Source organism: Orycteropus afer, unplaced genomic scaffold (genome assembly GCF_000298275.1).
Source record: "Orycteropus afer afer isolate SDZICR_OR568_19922 unplaced genomic scaffold, OryAfe1.0 scaffold00054, whole genome shotgun sequence".
Lineage (NCBI taxonomy): Eukaryota > Metazoa > Chordata > Mammalia > Tubulidentata > Orycteropodidae > Orycteropus > Orycteropus afer.
The window spans coordinates 13,495,479-13,515,261 of record NW_006921641.1 but is presented as its reverse complement, the minus strand read 5'-3'; the positions used below and the strand labels follow the sequence as shown (position 1 = coordinate 13,515,261).

The 19,783-nt window shown below is 50.6% G+C and overlaps 1 protein-coding gene across 1 annotated transcript in view; it reads left to right on the top strand.

The window, feature by feature from the left end:
* The first annotated feature begins 150 nt into the window (after window positions 1–150).
* KCNK3 (potassium two pore domain channel subfamily K member 3) overlaps window positions 151–19,783 on the top strand; it is a 42,932-nt gene continuing 23,299 nt past the window's right edge. Inside the window, exon 1 of the mRNA XM_007938875.1 lies at window positions 151–433. Within this exon, the coding sequence (XP_007937066.1) occupies window positions 151–433 (283 nt within the window). The remainder of the gene's footprint in view (window positions 434–19,783) is intronic.

Below are 19,783 nucleotides of genomic sequence, written 5' to 3'. Positions count from 1 at the left end.
CTGCGGCCCCGGGGCGCCGAGCGGGTGACGGGCGCGGGGAGCTGCGAGCGCAGCCATGCCCCAGGCCACCTCCCGGGTAGCAGCAGCGGCAGCAGGGGCCGAGGCGCTGGCCGGGGGCGCTGGGGGACCGGGGGCGGCCCGGGCGGGAAGATGAAGCGGCAGAACGTGCGCACGCTGGCTCTCATCGTGTGCACCTTCACCTACCTGCTGGTGGGCGCCGCGGTCTTCGACGCGCTCGAGTCGGAGCCCGAGATCACCGAGAGGCGGTTGCTGGAGCGGCGGCAGCAGGAACTGCGGGCGCGCTACAACCTCAGCCAGGGCGGCTATGAGGAGCTCGAGGGCGTCGTGCTGCGCCTCAAGCCGCACAAGGCCGGCTTGCAGTGGCGCTTCGCTGGCTCCTTCTACTTCGCCATCACTGTCATCACCACAATCGGTAACTACTGGCCCGGCGAAGGGCGGGGGAGGGGCCCCCGGGGCTGGGTGTCCGGTCTCCGGTTATTCTGGATCGGGTTGAGGCAGGGGGTTTTACCCCAGAGAGGGTTCAGGCCCCGAACCCTGCGCTCCCAAGAAACCCTAGTTCAGCCTGATGTGTCCGCTCCGCGGGGACAGGACGCCGGAGAAGCGTCGATTCCTGGCTCCGGACCTGACTTTTCGGCCGGGCCAGCCCTAACTTGTGTCCGTGCCAGGCTACACGAGGCCCCTGGGGACTCCGAAGTGTGTGAGAGGGGCAGGAACGACCGGAGGAGGCTCGGAGAGGAGGGGTGTGGCCGGACAAGGCCCTCGGGCTGGGCGCTGAGTGTGAGCCGGCGGGGAGCGCTAGGCTCTGCTGTGTCCCTGCGGGTGGGCTTCCCAGCACAGCGTGTATACACACCCGCTGGGACTCTAGGGCGGCATGTGGATGCTGGTACGCGTCACTCGAAGCACTCTGGGATTCTCTGCGTACCTGAAACAACCTATAACTGAGGCTGTGAGTGTTTTTTTTGTGTGTGTATGTGGGGGGGCGCTTACGTGTGTGTGTGTGTGTGTGTGTGTGTGTGTGTGTGTGGTGTCTGTGTCCAGTGCCAGGAGTTCAGCTTCGCCAGCCAGTGCCTATAATTTTCTTAGGGTAGAAGACCTGGTGCTGATGCCAGAATCCATCCTTATTGGCCTTTTTCTCTGCTGTCCTAGCAAAACAGTCACCTCACAGGAATAGCCTCAGTTCTCTTCTCTGAGCTAGGGCAGACCATGGTGTAGGAAGCCACACGTGCACCCAGATTCTCTCTCAACACAGGCACAGGCACACACAAAGCTCTCACACAAATACCCTGGCCCATATGGGCATACACCATTGTACATATATGCATATGTTGGGGAAAGAAATCTCCATGGGGCCCTTGCTAGATCCTCCATCCGGATGGGCAATCAGAGGGACCCTAAAGAGGAGAGGGAGCCTACAGCCAGAGGGTGATACCCCAACTCTGGTCACCAAGAACATTCCTGCAGCCCTCTTCTCCACTACAAGTGAAAGCCCCTCTGCTCCATTCTAGAGTAGAGGTGGAGGTTCTGTTTCAATTATGGTATTCAAAGGTGTTCAGACAGGAGGAAACACTTTCTTCATCTCTGCCTCCCATACTAATGCAACAAGACCCTATGATTCCAGTGTGGCTCCATCATTGCCCCTACTATATGAACGTGGGCAAGTCTCTTCCCCTGCCTAGGTCTCAGGCCTCACCTCCAGACAATAAGGCATTGACTGAAATGATTTCAAGGGCTCCTCCTAGCCCTGACATGCTAGGCTTCTGGGATTGGAAGCTCACCTTCTCATGAAGCCTATTGGGATGCCTCCAGGAGCTCTTTTCCCCACCTTCTCCATTCCTTGTCCTCTCCTGGTCCCCTTCTCCTTGCCTTGGCTGAGCTTCCAGAGGGTCATTGCCATTTGGTGAGGCCCACGGCAAGATCGCAGTGTTTTCCTGGGACTCAACAGGAGTGGAGGGGATAAAAGGCAGCACTGAATACTGTGCCCACAGTATGTCCACTGAAAGATTCTGCCTGAGGCTCCACTGGTCTCGGGCACCAAGAGAAGATATGCTTTGTGATTTCTGGAGGTACCTCTGGGCCCTGCTGACCCCATGGGTTTAGGGCAGATGGTCAGACCCAGACCTGCCCAAAAGGTGTCTGTTTCCCTGAGGAAGATCAGACCAGGTGTGTGATCTGGGGTCTTCTTCCCTCTCCACACTCTCCTACCACATGCCAGTTTCAGTAGCTGTTCGGCTCTCTGGGAATCAGATTGAACATCCTTAAACCTTCCCTCTCCCTCTTCCCACACATCAAGTCCTTGCTTGGGCACCTTCTTCCTTCTCAGTTCCATGGTCTCCAGCTCCACAGTAACCTCCCAAATGACCTCCTTGCCTCCAGCCTTCTTCTCTCATGGGGCCAGCTGTCCTGGAGGATGCTATACCAGAAAGAATCTCCCCAAGTACAGCTCTGACCATACCAATCCCCTTCTCAGAAGTCTGAAATTGTTCCCCACTATCTACAGAATCTAGTCTATGTTTCTTATGCCAAGTTGCAAGGTCCTCCATGCCTGGCTTCAACCTCTATGGGTCCTCCATGCCTGGCTTCAACCCTTATGTCTAACTTCATTTCTCACTTCTTACTTACATGAGCCCGTTACTACTGCCAGAATGTCTCCTCCAAACACCCCAGGTCTGCCTGTCTGACACACCTTTTTTCCCTGTCTTCTTTTTATCTGGCTCACCTCCAATCCCACCTCTTCCTTGAAGCCTCCCAGACTATCACAGGCCACTGCTCTGGATTAACTGCAGGACTTACTGTCAGAATGACGTGGTGACACAGTGTAGGTATTTTGAATGGTTATTTACATTTTAGGGGATGTGCTTTGTCTTTTTAACCACATTGTAATTAATGCCCACCTGATCAAGGCCTTGTGGTTCCCATTCCTGCCCTTCCAGTGGCAGCACAGTAGGCAGTGGCACTAAGAGAATGCTAGTGAGGGTTTCCAGGTGTGCAGAAATGAAAGGGCATTGTCCTTTCCCTCCATCCCTGCCACTTCCCAAAGTGCTTGTAGTCCTCACCAAGCAAGACACTCTAAAAGCTGGAGGTGAAAGGCATGCAGAGTGTGGTCTGGTGATTATTTATTTATAAAGTGCTGGGCAAAAGGAAAGACAGCATCAGAGCACTGCCCCAGTTCTGTGAGGGTCCCAGACTGCACTGCCCACTCCCTGCCCCACCCAACCATCCTGGCAGTTTATAACCTCCCAGGCCCTGCTGCTCTAGCTAGGCCTCTTGGTGGAATGCGGCACCCAGGGCTCTTCTCTAGGAAAAGCCTATCTAGTCCGTGAGTAGATGGTTGAAGGGGTCCTGTATTAGATTGGCCCTGACCCAAAACCCAAGGGCTGCAGCCTCTGACTACTTGACCCTTTTAGGAACCTGAATGAATCAACTTCTGAGACACGGGGAATCCCATCAGGATGGGATAGTCATGAAACCTCCCATTCATTTCATCTTGTCTCTTGTCAACTTCACAACTCTGAAGTTGTGAACTTGCCAGGGTAGGTACTGCTGGTTATACTTTGTAGATGAAGGAGTGGCGGTTCAGAGAGGGGAAGAGATTCCCCCAAAGTCACTAGCTAGGTAACAGCAGAGTTGGAGCTAGAACCTGGGTCTTTTGACTCCAAGCCCAATCTCTCTCTCTCTCTCTCTCTCTCTCTCTGCTGGTCTCTTGGCTGCATCCTTTGCCTCCATATGCTGTGAGGCCTAGACCCAGCCGGGCCTTGCCTTTGCCAAGATGTGTTGTTCAGTGATGCTGGCTTGCAGGGCACTCGTGTGTAGCCCTGATTGGCAGATGGTTGTCAGGGTCTGAGTTAGCCATTCACCTGGTTAGTCACAGTCCCCACTGGCTACAAGGATTCCTCCAGCTTCCTCATCCCTGGTCTCCTAGCCAAGAAACCCTTCCTCCGTGTGCCCTAAGTTCATCAAATGCAAATAGAAACTCTTTTCTCAGAAAGCCTTAACCTTTCTAGCTGTTGAGTCATTAAACTCCTCCAGGGCCCCAGCCCCAGCTATTCATAGCCCAGAGGCTGTCAGAGCAGGAAGGGGCCTCAGTGATCAGCTGGTACCACCGCTTCCTCTTACAGATAAGAATGGGCCCCAGAGAGGTGATGGGAGTCACACAGCCAAAGGGTAGCAGATCTGATTCCCATGCTACCACTCCTTCCACTTGTTCTCGATGCCCCTTTATTTATTATTTTGATTAACAACAGCAGCAGCAACAGCAATAATAATGGCAGCCACCATTTATTATCTACTCTTGGATAGACTCTATACCAGCCACTTTATATGTTCTCCTCATTTAATTCTCTCATTGACCCTTCAAGAAAACCATTATCCCAAGTTTTCATCTGAAGACCCTAAGGTTCTGAGAGTATAAATGACTCACCCAAGGCCTTATGGCTTGAAAGTGTGCCACATGCCCATAGTGCACTGTACCCTCTGACTCTCATGATGTGGCTGTGGCTTTCTTGCTAGTTCTCTCTCTAGTTTAAGAACTCGGCCCACATCTCAAGGGTACTGAGTAGCCAAGGCTTGCCTTTTCACTGGCAAAGCTCTCCCCAGAAAGAGAGGGCCTCTTGTCCCAGCACACTACAGTGAGGCTACTGCCACCCCCAATCTAGTCTCTGAACAAACCAGACCAAGTGCCACAGGCGTTTCCTTCCCGTCTCAGGCTCTCCCTGAGACTGCCACAACTCACAGGTGCCCGTTCTCCCACTGCAGGCCCTGGGCATCCTTGTGGCTCTTAGGCAATAGGCAGACTGGGTGATTGATAAGCTGATGGAACAGGGGCAGGAAACCCTCTGTTGTGCTCTGTTCTCAGGTTCCACCTTGTGCTCAGCCGAGCACAGCTTCCTACTGTGGGGCTTGAGAACCCTAAGACTGTGAACTCAAGCAGGTGACTCATGAGGGAATCTGTGCTTTTTGCATCTTTACAAGAAGAAGAAGAATACAGAAGAGACTTATCACCCCCCAAATCCCAGAGTCCTAAAATAAAAAAGTGAAAGGAAGCATTAGCATTCATCCCATACAACCTATTCAGGCCCAGAGAGGTGAGTGGTTTGCCCGAGGTCACACAGCAAGTGGAGGGAACAACCTTGATTAGAACCCAAGTCTTTGGGTCACCCAAGCTTGTTCCCTCATGACCTGCCATCTCTTTTAGCATTGAGACCTTGCGCTGCTTATCACTCCCACTGTTCTTGTGACCTCCTGAACAGGGTTAAAGGGCAGTCCGGCCTAGAAAGTCCCTGTGCCCATTCATAGTCACGATGTGCTCCCTTCCCACTACCAGGCTGGCCCTCTGCTTTGGTGTCACAGCTTCCCTGCAGGGAGCAGGAGCACTGGCTTGGAAGCTGAAGTGCCTGGATTCATCTCTCAATCCCCACTCCCACTCCACTACCTGTATGACCTTGGACAAGTTACCTAATCTCACTGAACTTGTTTTCTTTTACAAATGGGGATAATAATATCTGCTTCCCAGGATGAAATGGGATAATGTAAAGAAAGTGCCTGGTACAGACCAGACACTTAATAAACGGTATCTGCAATTATTACTGTTACTAATATTATTATTCATGTATTATTACTTCCCCCAACAGAAAGGAACTGCTTTATCTCCCAAAGGTTGCCATGACCACAGCTACCTCTGCTTCTTCCTAGTAGGTGGGACAGTGGGGTTGGGGACCCCTTCTTTTTTCTCTACCTCATGCCTTCAGGTTTCCCAGCTCCTCAGACTTGCCTGGAGTCTGCCTGATGCCCAGACTTAGGGGTAGTGCCCCTTTCTCTGAGCCTGCAGACCTTAAAGAAAACTAGTCAGAGTGTAAGGCACACAGGGGTCGGAGAACCAAACCTAGACTGAAGCAAGGAGACAAAAGTTCGAGATCCACTTATCTCAGTTGCTAGCCCTCTATGACCCTCAGTTTCCTTATCTCCAAAGTGGATGTATTTGACCACAGACATGACTTTGTCATGCCACCAGTTTGCATGTCTGGTTGGAGCCTGGAGGGAATAGAGGCAAAAATAGGACAGAAATAGAAGACACACGCCTGGCCACAGTGGGGACAGGACAAACACAATAAGTATTTTCAAAGAAAATATAAACAAGCACAGATGAATGCAGTGCAAATCACCACTAAAAACAGCTTTCAGCTGGCAGCGCAAACGGTAAATCTGTGAGTTGATTTTGGAATTAAAAAAAAAAAAAAAAATGTTTCCCTGCAGTCAGCCACCAGCAAGAGAAGAGAGCAGACTCTAACTGAGACCACGATTGTCTGCCTGAGCCTCCAAAAAGACCCAGGAGGGCAGTCCCACCCTCCACCTTACCTTGGATACAGGGAGCTGACATGTGTCTGTAATGTTCCAGGCATTGCTCATTACCTACATTCACCCATCTGCCCTAGGACAACAGGCGTTTCCTTCCCGTCAGAGAGAAGGGAAGCTCAGAGAGATGTAGAAATGTGTCCAGGGCCCCACGAATATAAATGGCAGCTCCAAGACTTACATCCGGGTCTGCAGAGAGTATCTTTCCCAAGAGCCATGCAGCCCCTACTCCTCATGAAGCCTCTGCAGTGTTTGCTATGGGGAGGTAGAAAATGAAGGGTGGTGCTGCACCCCTAAACTCTCAGCTGTGGCCTCTGATTAAGGGTTTCTTCAGAACTATGAATGGCACGTTAGCTCAAAGAGGAATCAGAATTTCAGCTCCAACTCATTTTATAGTGGAAATAAAGGTTCAGATTGGTGAAGGGGATGACTAAAGGTCACACACACAGTTATCATCAGGGCTGGACTTGAGTCCCTCACACTGGCTCCTTGCCCTGTGCTGTTGGACACCCTCCCCCACACACACACACACTGAGAGGAAAGAGCACATTATACCTGTTCTGCTTGCCCTGGGCCCCCTCTGTATCCCACACGTTGGGGAGCTTATCTTCTGCTCCTTAGGGAGCTTCATGACAAATGCCTTTCATGGCAGTTCAGAGAGCAGTCAGATGCCCCACTAAGGCCACCGCCCAGTCTGTCCACACTCCTTCATTGTCCAGAAACATGCTAAGGAAACTCCCAGGTGGCTCCCGGAGACTCATCCCTCATCTGGAGTCACCTGGCCCCAAGCTGCTTTCACACCCCCTGCTCCTCCTCTCACAGTTCCACCTGACTATGCCTTCACTCTCCTATTTGCTGGAGCTGGCCTCAGCTTAGTCCTGGAGCAGGCAGCTCCATGGCTCCTGGTCTGTGAGCTTCTCTGGCTGAGCCTGCTCTGATCCGGGATCAGACTTGGAGCCAACCTCCCACCTTCACCCCTTGCTCATCCTCATCAGAGCAGGCAAAAGCCTTTCTTTACTACCTCATGGCTATCCTTACCCACTCCCTCCTGTGACATAGCAAGGACCCTATGGGGGGCAGGGGCACAAGTGGCTGCTGCCAGGAATGCAAGGCAGGAACCTAGCTTTGGGGCTAAAGCCTGGGTTCTCTGTCTCCTTGAGACGCCTTAGACAAATCAATCTCTCTCCTCTCTCATCTTTTTCCTTCTCCTTCTTTTCTTTCTCTCTGTCCCCACCCCCCACCCCCACCCCCCGCAAGAGGAAACCCAGGGAAAACTCACCCTTCCCTGAATTTCCAGGGACCCATGAGAGGAGCTCTGGTAGCATAGTGGCTAAAGCACTTGACTGCTAACCAGAAGGCTGGCGGTTCAAACCCACCAGCCACTCCTCGGAAGGAAGGTTGGGCAATCCTACTTCCTTAGTGATACTTCCTCGGAAACCCAAGGAGGGGTCGCTATGAGTCGGGGCGACTCGACGGCACATAACAACAACAACAACAACAACAACGAGAGGAGCAGACATATGCCTCTGTCCTCAGTCTTCCAATATGATCAAGGTGTTCCACAGAGGGAAATAGGGAAGGTTAGCCCCAGCAATGAGGAATTCTCCAAATTAATGTTTCTCAAACTGTAATATGCAACGAATTACTTGGTTGATCTTATTTAAATTCAGGTTCTGAATCAGTAAGTCTGGGGTAGGCCTGAGATTCTGCATTTCCAACAGGCTCCAAGGGATACTGATGCTTCTGACCCATGGTCCACACTCTGAGTACAAAGGATCTAAATAACCTGGAGACCTGATTTCTGGGAATGGACATGAGGTGTGGACTGTCATTTTAAAAGAGAACGTTTAGAGCCAGAAAAGTCCTTAGGAATCTGGTGGTGAAATGTTAGAGCTGAAGGGCCTCGGAGCTGGATGGACACTTCCCTGAGGCTGGAGCAAAGCTGTGGCTTGCCCCATGAGAGCCAGCAACAGAGTCTGGGGGAGTCTCATGCTGCCATCCTGTGGAAAGGACAGAAGGAAAGGGAGTAGAGAAATAGAGAAGGGCTTGCTCCAGAGGGAGTCCACTGGTCCTCAGCTGCCCTCCTTTCCTCCTCAGTCTGTTAGGGAAGCTAACAGTTGAGAACTGGTACCCCAGAAATTAACCAACAAAGAGGGGAATTAGCTGGTCCCTCGTGGTACTCCCAAGGGCCTACAGCCCCATTAGGAGAAGAAGCTCAGTTTCATTTCTTCCTTTAAGAAGGAACCCTTGTTGGCCATGGGCTGGGATCCTGGCAACAAAAAGCCCATGGCCCCATGGAACAGGAAACACTCACCCTATCTTGGGTTACACTGTGAAATGCAGGTGGCAGGACAGACCTGCTCTCTTCTGGACCCACCAGGCTGCATGTGTCTGCAAACTCCGAGAGAGTCATCAACAAGCTAGAGAGCAGTCAGAGGAAGGGAGCAACATGTCTTATAAGGGGGCGGGATGCAGCAAGCATGAATACCATCTTTAAATATCTGCTGGGCTGTTAAGAGGTGAAAGGACCAGCCTTGTTCTAAGAGAGCCCAAGGGGAAACACCAGTGGGCAGAGTGGGAAGACTTCATTCAGTCCAATGTAAGGAAAGACTTGTTAGAGTTGAAGCTGACCAAAGGGGAACTGGCCTGCCCTGAGAGCAGTGAGTCCACCACAGGAAGCCTGCAGGCAAAACCTGGGTGAGAGTGCTGCAGGGGCTGCTAGATTATTCAGAACTGAATTAGAGAAGCAGCACCAACATGAGATACACATGAAGAGATTCATTGCAAAGAATTGGTTTACATGATGGTAGAGGGATGGCTCTTTTTTTTTTTCCCCCCAGTTGCCGGCAAGTCAGTTCCAACTCATATTGACCCCATATGCATCAGAATAAAACTGTGCTCCATAGCATTTCCAATGACTGATTTTTTTAGAAGTAGATTGCCAGGCTTTTGTTCTGAGGCACCTCAGGGGTGGATTCGAACCTCTAACCTTTCAATTAGCAGACAAACACTTCAACCATTTGTACCACAAGGACTCCAGGGGATGGTTAACCAAAAACCAAATCAAACTCAGTGCCATTGAGTCAGTTCCAACTCATAACGACCCCTCCTTGGGTTTCTGAAGCAGTATCTCTATGGAAATCGATTGCCCAGTCTTCCTTCTGAGAAGTGGCTGGTTGGTTTGAACCACCAGCCTTCTGGTTAGCAGTAAAATACCTTAGTCACTATGCCACCAGAGGTTAGCCAAGTCCAAAATCCATAGGGCAGGCCTTTGGAAAGTACAGGCTGGAACTTTCCAGCAGGACCTGAAGCTGCTGTCCGTCAACAGAATTTCTTTTTCAGAAAACCTCAGCTCTGCTCCTAAGGCCTTTCAACTAATTAAATCAGACCTACCCAGGCTATCTAGGAAAATCTCCCTTACTTAAAGACAACTGATTATGCTGTCTACAGGATGCCTTCACAGCAGCCTCTACATTGGTGTTTGATTGAATAACTAGGGACATTAGCCTAGCCAAGGTGACATATCAAAAAGACCAGTGTATGGGCCATATTTTTGGCTTTTAAGATTCTTCCCAACCCTGATGAAGAAACCTAAAGACATTTAGATTTCTTGAGTTTCAAGGGGGAAACCTAGAGAGTTGGGGTACCCTAAATGGGACTTGGGGGTTTCCTGAGAGTTCTCAGACCTTTTGTATTACCTTCCAACTGGAATTGACTTTTGCCTTCTTTTCAGTTGAGTTTACCAAAAACCATTTCTTGAGATCTCCTCTGTAGTAGGTACTATGCAGGAGAAGTAGAAAACTAAGACCCATATCCTTCCCTAAGGAGTCACTGGTCTAGTGGAATGCTGAAAACCACAAATTGAATGACATAGATGCTAAATGCAAGTGAAGTGACTCAAAGTAGGGATCTGAGAAGGCTTCCTGCAACAGGTATTTGAGGTGGTCTTGAATGAAGAGTGAAGACTTAGGTGATAATATTGACAGAATTTTCTGGGGTGAGGGAATAGGGAATTGCATGGGCCAGGCTGAGGGCCACAAGTGTGCCCAAGGAGGATGGTCAGGAGCAGATCCTGGAGGGGCCTGAGTGGTGGGATGCTGGCGGGTGGACTTGATTTGACAGGCACTGGGAGCTATTGCAGGCATGGAGGAGGGAAGGACAGACCCACCCTGTGTTCTGCTGCCTGGATTCTGACCAGAGGGTACCCCCATGGCCCCAGTTGAACCAGAGGAAAACTTGTTTCTGATTGCCTCCCTTCACCCTTGTCCTAGTCACCCAGAAGACCTTAGCCAGCCCCAGAGAGTTCACCTACTCCTTCCCCTCCCACATGCATGTCCTCTTCTGGGCCAAAGGTCCATTCTGGAGCCCAGACCAAACTTATGGATTGCATTGTGTCCCCCCAAAAAATAAGTGTTGTAAATCCTAGCCGATATGCATGTGATTGTAATCCCATTTGGAAACGGGTTGTCTTTGTTATGTTAATGAATTAGTGTAGGGTATGTCTTGAGTCAACCTCTTCTAGAATATAACAAAGTTTAAACAAGCAAGTGGGCAGAGCAGAGATGAGGAAAGAGATGCCAAGCCACATGAGGATCACCCAAGAGCAGAAGCTCAAAGAGACAAGGAGAGAGCCAACAGAGAAAGACACCTTGCCCCAGAGCAGGCATCCGTATATGGACTTCTAGCCTCCTAGACTGTGAGAAAATAAATGTGTTTGTTAAAGCTACCCACTTGTGGTATTTCTGTTAGAGCAGCACTAGAGAACTAAGACACAAACCCAGTGGATAGTCTTTCTTGATGATGTGCAAGGGACCCTGGGCTGTGCTGAGCTGAAGGAGACGCTGACACCCAACACTGTATGGATATTTTCTACATGAACTGCCCCGGCCCCTTTCCCAAAGGCACATTGCTGGGCTTCAAGCATCCCCTTCTCGATCTCTGCTGGAGGCTCCACAGCTGGCTTGCACTTAATGCCCCTCTTCGGAAGTGTGCAGGGCCACTCCTGACCACTTATCTGATTCAGAAATAACCATCTCAGAATCATCCAGAGAGTCACATTCCAGCTTGCTGGCCATAGGATGTCTGAGGGGCTTTCTCCAGAGACCCAACCCAGCCCAGAGAGAGCAGCCAGGCCCTCAGATGGGGGCAGCCTTCACCCAGCACCAGGTCTGGTCTTCCTGCCAGTGTAGCCATGCACCTCTGGGGCCATGGGGGCCAGCTCGGTTTGAGCAGTGCCCAGATAGGAGCAAACCTCAGATCAATGCCACCAATAGGGCTACCCTGGCTGTTCTATGCAGACCCTGTCCCTGTGAAACAGCTACTCCTCAGGAGCCTGCCTCATTGCTCACAGTTGTGAACCAAGGTAGTTCCTCTGGACAGAGCTCTTGGTATGTATGACCTAATTAATTCTCACAATGACCCTAGGAGGGAGACACTGTTATAATCCCCATCTTACAGAGAAGGAAGACCTTGAGGACTTAGGGAATGTGCCCAAAGTCACACTGCCGGGGAGTGGGAGCACAGGGATAGATACGGCATGCATGTTTATAAAGGAGGTGGTGGTATGGTATCTCATCTAAGCCTTACCACAGCCCGAAGGTGTTACATCATTATTCGTACTTTGTGAATGAAGAAGTTGGACTTAAGAAGATAAGGCCACATGTCTTTGACCCAAACCCAGTAAATGTGGGAGGAGTCAAATACAGATTTTTCTAACCCAAAAAGCAAGGGCCTTCACTCCTCGACAGTGGTTGGGGTTGGGTCATTCCTGTGGTATGGATGTTAGGGGCATCATAGAACCACATGCCAGTCTGTGAAGGGCAGAACGGGTAGTGTTGAGTGGGGGACTGTCACGGAGAACTCTCAGTTCCATGCATTTGTCAACATCATCCTGCCAAACAAGATGGGAACCTGAGACTGGGAATGGAAATAGAGTGACAGTTCTTCAGAGTGAGTGGACATTGAGTAAGAGAGGGACTCTTATTGGGAGTGTCATAGGCAACTCATGTGTGTGTATGGGGGAGACAGGTAAGATGACCCTGGTGGCTGAGTAGCATGTCTGTCTCTAATAGCAGCAGCTGTTTGGGGCCAGAGGTTAGGCCTTGGCCCTAAGAGTTAATTATCAGGCCTGGAGTAAGCCCGAAAGGCTTAAAGTTTTAAACACTCCCCAGGTAGTTGGAATCTGCAGCCAGGTTTGGGAACCTCAGGACTAGAAAATAGCTTGTAAAGATCAGCATTCTGTACTTAGGAGCCTGGGCCACTGGCCAGCTACTAGCATTTTCTTTCTGGGTTTCATTGGTACTTAACATTCAAGGAGTGACTGGGGAAGAATCTTTGCTAATTCATAATCCAAAGTGTTAAAAAGTGCCCCTGGAGTGAGCCATGTGGCAGAGACATCAGGAGTCAGTGGGTGGCTCCAGGAGAAGGTCACATCCCCCCTCCCCACCAGCTCCACTTAGGAGTCTCCCTCAGACAACAAGGGGAGTGAGAAGGTCTGAATGGAGATCCTGGGGACTAGCTGTGTCTCCCCCTTCATGACTTTCATGCTTGGCCTGCTCTCAAAAACCGCAGGGCCAGGGGATCTGCCTAAGGAAAGCCCCTCCGCTGTGTGAGCTGTGAGCATCACACACCCAGCATGGATCACATGGAAGGACTTTGACCCGGCTAAGCCAGCATGACCCCCTCTTCAGCATGACTCTGAGTTATGGATTTTCCACTGCAAAGGTCAGACTGAGTAAGACCCTCTGGGATCTCTGGGAGTCTAGAGCAGGGGCCACCTTTGGTCCTTGGTCACCCCCAGGCAGGGCCAGAAAGAGTGAGAAAACCTGTAACCAAACTCAGGTTCAGCCCTCCTTGCCTGGGTACCATGAGTGCCCCAGAGTCCTAAGTACTCATCTTCCCTGGGCATTGAAGAGGGCCTGATGTGCCCTGCCTACCATCATCATGACAGTCCAGTGGATTCATAGAGGCAGGCTGCCTTCCTTCCATGAAGCTGTCTGGACTTGAGGCAGAACCACTGGTGCAGTCCAACCCTTCTCTCTTCCAACTGAGGAGACTGATGCTGGGTGCAGCTGAGCTAAGGAAAGTGGGGGATCCTGTCCCTTCCTCTGTTTCTCTATTCCTACCTGGCTGGGAGACCTAAGGCAAGTCACCCCCAATCCTGGCCTTATCTGTGGGCTGCTGATGTCTAGAGCCCCTTCCAGCTTGGACCATCTCTGTTAGATATACCCCCTGGCCACCCCTTCCTTCCCTTCCCCAAAACCACACTATCCAGGGTTACACTCTTGTCCCCACTTCACCTCACGCTGTCAGAACTCTGAATGGACTTCCTTTGTGTCCTGTCCCAAGAACAGAGCTCTGTCCAGGACCTCCAAGTCACCCCTTTGTGGAAAGAGAGCATTTCTGACTGTGGCTGAGGTCCTGCTTATCAGCCCAGCAAGTCTGCTGCCCCATCCCCTGAGACAGCTGGAATGTGGGAGCCTCCTCCCACAAAAAACTGGCCTGTCACAGCTGGCAGCTCCCACAGTAGTCCCTGGAGTGAAGTACAGGAGGGAGCGGTGGTGCTGAGAGCAGGCTGACCCCAGGCAGTGCCTTTAATGGGGGATGGTCAGGAGAGAGGCTGCAGACAGAGCCTTTTTTTCCCAGATTGTCTTTGGACCTGTGCTGGCCCAGCATCGGTGCACTGATGGCTACTCCCGCACCCAAGCCCTAGGCTTGCTCAGAGATGCCCAGGGCCCCGGGTCTGGAGCAGCTAAGTTCACGCTGTTCATGGAACAGCCTCCAACATTCCTCCTAAACCAGTATACCTCAGCCGCTGGATCCCTGAGGGGCCACAGTGCTAGTTCCATAGGTCCTCACAGCAGTTGTGATGTCTTTAAATGTTTATGGGGCTTTGCATGATTAGCTCTTGCAGAGCTTGCACAGGCCAATAAAGGTTATGTCAAGCATCCGACTTAGCCTTTGGCTGGAATAGTCAGTTCATGGTGTGGACTCCAGCATGCTGATACAGAACAAAGGCTCAGATTGGCTGTGGAGAGCATTACAGGAATTCCTGGGGTCCTTTGGGTTCTTTGAGAACCACTGATGCAGTCCAAATTTTCTCTCTTCCAAATGAGGAGACTGAGACCGGAGCAGGTTGTAGAGGCAGGTGGGGAGTGATTTGTCCAAACCACACAACAATTCAATAACAATTCAATAACAAAGCCAAGCTTCAACCTGGGCGTCCTGTCTCTTTCTACCTCCCTAAGGCATCTCTACAGTTCAGTCCTCCCTTCCCTTTGTTTTTCTGAGCAAGTGCTATATGTCAGGCACCATTCTAGGCCCCAGGAACTCAGGAAGGAATAATGCAGCCCATGTTCTAATGGTACCTATATGTCAATGGCAGAAGATAGTCAGTAAACTAAATTATGTTCTAACAAACAACATAATCTCACATAACACTAAGTGCCAGGAAGACAGTCAAACAAGGGGATGTGGTAGAAAGTGGTGAATAGGAGGGATGGGCAACATTACCAGGGGGAAGAGGCCCAGTGTAATGCAATGATCTGGGAGAAGAACAAGGAACAACAAACACAAAGGGCAAAGGCTGGCAAGAGTTTGGGTGTGTTTGAAGAACAGGACAGAAAGAACATGAAGCTGCAGCATATTGAGTGCAGAGGTGAAGAGGAGGTAGAGACATAGCAGGGCTGTGGAGGCCATGGTCAAGAGTTCGTATTTTATTCTCAGTGTGATGGAAGTCACTGAAGTTTTAAGCAGGGTTGTGTTGTGATATGCCTTAAATTTTTAAACGATCACTCTGGAGGCTCTGCTCTGTGGAGACCAGATGGTCGTAGTGCAGAGGGAGAACAGGGAGACTAGCCAGGCTCCACTGAGTAATTCAAAAGGAGAAATGATGGTGGATTGGACCACAGTGGTGTTGTGGAGGTAGAGACCATGGGTGATTAAGGATATGATTTACAGGCAGAGTTTACTGGCAGGTAGGATGTGTGTGTTGGAGGAAAGAGGGCTGTGGGAATCCAGGGAAGAGAATTATCAAGAATGGGACTTAGGCTTTTGACTTGAGCAGCTGGGTGGAAGATGAGTGTTTACTGGGATGGGAAACAAAACCTGGACAGTAACAGGTGTGGCAGAGAGATCCAAGACTTCTGTTTTATACAGACAGGATCATTTTGAGACGTTCATTACAAATCCACGATGGCCGTTTGATACACAAGTCTGCAGCTCAAGGGAGAGGTCAAGGCTGAGATGTAGATTTGGGAGATATCAGACAGAAATAATATTTGAAGTCATGTGGCTAGATGAGATCAGCTGGGGAGAGGGGAGAGCTGCAGAGAAGAGCAGAGGACCCAGCTCTTCCTCCAACACTGGGAGGTTGAGCAAGGAAAGGGAGCCGTTGAGAGGGACTGGGACTGAGCATGGGGTCCCAAAGGCCAAGAGGAATGTTTCAAAAAGAGGAAGCAGTCCATTGTGCCAGCAGCTGCTGGGAGATCAAATCCAATGACCACAGAGAAACAACCATTAGAATTGGCAACATGGAGGTCAGGGAAGATATCGGTGAAAGCAACTTAGTGTTAACATTCGACAGCTTGTTCCAGGAGCAAAGGGGCAGGGTTCTCTTATACTTGTTGAGTCTCAGGTGAATAGAGGGACCAGATTTCAGGAAAGGAAGAGGAGAGAACAAATGACCTCAAAGCTTTTCCTTTTTCCAACCCTATTTATAAAAGGTTCACAAACCTCCTGCAGAGACCCAGGAGGTAGTTAACATTATATCTATTAGGCAAAACAGACCAGGGCCCAGCAAGATTACGACGCCAGGCCATACAGCCAGGAAACACCATCCTAGAGACCCAGTCCAGGTGTTTTGGCTCCAAAGCACTGGCTCGTCATACTGTGTCCCCCAGAACTTGCCCCCTCTGGCTGCTTTCCCTCAATATTTCTTTCCACATCCTCTCCCACCACCCATCTGTCCTTGTTCTTTGATCACTTCTGTCCGCTTCCAGAAGTCTTGGCCTCTATCTCCTTCCTCCGGGAAAGCTCAGCCATTCTGTTTGATCCCTCCATGTCTGTCTTCTGCTGCATCCTCAGCTGGGCCCTATGTCTCTCCCTTCCTGTCACTACAGGATGTTTCTTACCTGCCAAAGGCAGATTATGGCAAGAGTTACAAAAGAGGCTTGGGGGAACCCGGGCCTGAGGGACTGGAATGTACTCTTCTGCTCCCTAAATGCTCTTTAGGAAAGACTCTGGGTTCCCTTTGGGCCTGGTGGGGTTTCTGTCCAGTTCTTGCTCAGCACTGCAGATCCAAAGATTTGAGTTCACAGGTCAAGGAAGGCTCTGGAAGCAGCCAGGAATGGGCAGCTAGAAGGCCATGCACTCTTGCTCTGATGAGTCAGGAAGGGCTTCAGAATTCTCAAGAGAATGGTACAGGTGGAGTCCTAAGAAGGGAGACATCATTGGCAACCAAACCACCTGGCTGCCACCACCACAACACACACAAAGAGGTCACGTGTGGAGCCAAGGTGATCCCTGTGGGAAGTCATGGGCAAGGCTAGAGAGATAAGGTGGGACAAAGAGAGAAGCCCTGGTGGAGAAGTAGGGGGCCTAGCTCTCTGCCCAGCCTGGGCCTTGACCTGGTCTCTGAGATGAGAGAGGCAACCCTGGAGGCCCCAAGCTGCCTCCAGCTCTGACTCCCATGATCCTGAAGCCCTGTCTGCCCTCACTGCTCTGGGAGTGCCTGGTACCTGGCTCCCTAATGGAAGAGATGACAGAGGTGACCCAGACACCACTGGGGCTCAACCCACACTCCCTGGAGCAGTGACAGGGGATTGCAGTAGTAATTAACTCCTCACACACATCCCCTGGGTTATTTTTAAGCCCCTTTCTTCCATGGTTTATTTTTAAAGTAACACTGGCACATGGCTGGCTGGCTGCCCTCCCCAGGTGCCTGTGCCAGTTTGGGCCAGGAATGGAGCAGGTTGAGCTATGCCCCCTCCTGCAGTGCCCCCCAGTTAGTGCCTGCATAACCAACCTCACTGAAAAACTGAAAAGAGCCAGTGGGAAGCAGAGGGTAATGTGTCCTGAGAGAAGTTAGAGGCAGAATGGCAAGGGAGATTCCTGCTGTACCAAAATCTGGGTCTAACCTGGGCCACCAGGTGGGCAGGCAGCAGAAGACCCCTATGAAATGGAATGCTGACTCTCTGGCCTGCTTCTGCTGCACATGCATTGTATGACTTTGACCAAGTCCCTGCACCTCATTTCTGAGTGGGGATTTGCTATTGTTAGTTGTCATCGAATAAATTCCCATTCATGGTGACCTCACATGTACAGAGTAGAACTGCTGCACAGGGTTTTCAAGGCTGTGACCTTTTGGAAGCAGATAGTCTTGCCTATCTTCAGAGGTGCTTCAGGGTGGATTTGAACCACCACCCTGTCAGTTAATACTTGAACACTTAACTGCTTGCACCTTCCAGGAAGCTGCCTCACTGACTACTAAAACATTCAAAAGTGGACAAATAAAAGACTGCACAAACATAAAGGCATGTGAACACGCTGCCCCCCACTTTCCCACTGAACCCCTCCAAACCGTGTCTTTCTCCTCAGGTGAGTGACTCTCAGTCTGAGGCACCTCTGTCCCCATTCATCCTTTACCCACCCTCCCTGAGCCCTGCCTACCTCATTTTCAATCTAGCTGAACTCTAATCTGGGCCACCGGGGGAAAAGGGCAGCTGGCAGGCTGCCAGTGGCCATTAAAAGGCTTTGGCTTGGAATGGGGGTAAGGAGAGGGCATGGCAGAGCCACCTTTGCCCTAGAACCTTCCCCACCCATCTCTGCCCAGGCAGCCTTCTAGACCGCTTAGCCGTGGAAAAGCATTGCCAAAAGTTAGCTCCAAACTCCTAATCCTTTCCCTTGTGCATAGTAACATAACCAATGCAGGAGAGCTATGTCAGGGACATACTGTAGAGGATGTTGAGATGTAGGTTAAAAGTTTGAGCTTCTTTCCCTATAAACAAGAGGGAGTCATGGAAAGTTTTTTGAGCAGAAGGGTGACATGGGCAGAGTACAACATAGTCTGGAAGTCATTGTGGGGAAGTCTGATAGGGGGAGGCTAGGAACTGCTGCTTGAGCCAAGACTAGAAAGAGTGAGGGTCAAGACGCTGAGGGTGGCTGTAGGAACAGAAAGGAAAAGCAAGACTGGAGAAGAAGGAGTGGCTGGGAGTAGTTATGGGGGAGGGGAAGGAGAGGAGGAGGCAAGGTGGTCAGCCCTGCTCAGCTGAAAGAATGAAGACACTAATGATGTGTTCAGGTAGCCAGGTTAGGCTTGGGTCAGCCAGGTGGTGGCTGGAGCCATGGTTGAGTCGGAGCTAGAGACAGAGCTTTGCTGGCCTTCCATTGGGCCAATGTCAGAGAAGCGCAGGCGGAATCTTGGCCCACTCTGACAATCAGAGTGGACTGCAAAGAGGCAGCAGGGAAAACTGAAAAGAGCCAGTGGAAAGTAGAGGGTGATGTGTGCGGAGAGAAGTTAGAGGCAGAATGGCTAGCAGGGCTAAGCATGGCCAGAGTCTGAAGGGAAATGAAGATTTCAGCAGCCACAGCCACGTGTGATTGTCCAGGTTGTGCACTGTTCAAAAGAACCCAGTGAGGTACTGAAGGGGGGCTGAAAACCAACCTGCTCACCAAGCCATGCACTCCCTAAAGCTGCATAAACCCACAGGGACCTTTTATTTTCTAATTTTCCCCAAAATGTCATGTAACTAAGGTGGCCCTACCTGCAGGGCAATGATTTTAGCACTCAGGAGATCCCAGATCCCCTCAGTGAGCATAGTCTTAATGGGAAATGAGGGCAGCCTGATCATGGAAGGGTGGGAAGCAATAGATATGTAACACTCAGGGGAAGTAAGACCAAGGAAAGGAGTTGGGTGGCTTCCTTCTCTCCCTCCCTGATTTCTTCACTTTCTTTTTCTTCTTCCTTTTTATTTATTTATTATTTTTAACTGTGTTTTGGGTGGAAGTTTACAGAGCAAATTTCCTTTTCATTCAACAGTTCATACACATATTGTTTTGTGACATTGTTTGCAATCCCCACAATGTAACAGCTCTCTTCCCACCTCCTCCCTGTGGTTACCTTTTCCCTGTGTCCTTACTTCCTATTAGTTCCTGCCCTCTGAGCTATCTGCCTGTGCAAATGCTGCCCTTCTGCTCTCCCATGGTTGACTGATCTAAGAAGTGTACCTACGTGGTGTAGTTGTTCACCTTGTCCATTTTTCGTCTGTTGGCTTGTCTACTGTTTGGCTGGAAGTTAAGCCACCAGTTGTTGTTGTTGTTATATGCCGTCGAGTCGGCCCCGACTCATAGCGACCCCTCCTTGGGTTTCCGAGGCAGTATCACTACGGAAGTAGGATTGCCCAACCTTCCTTCCGAG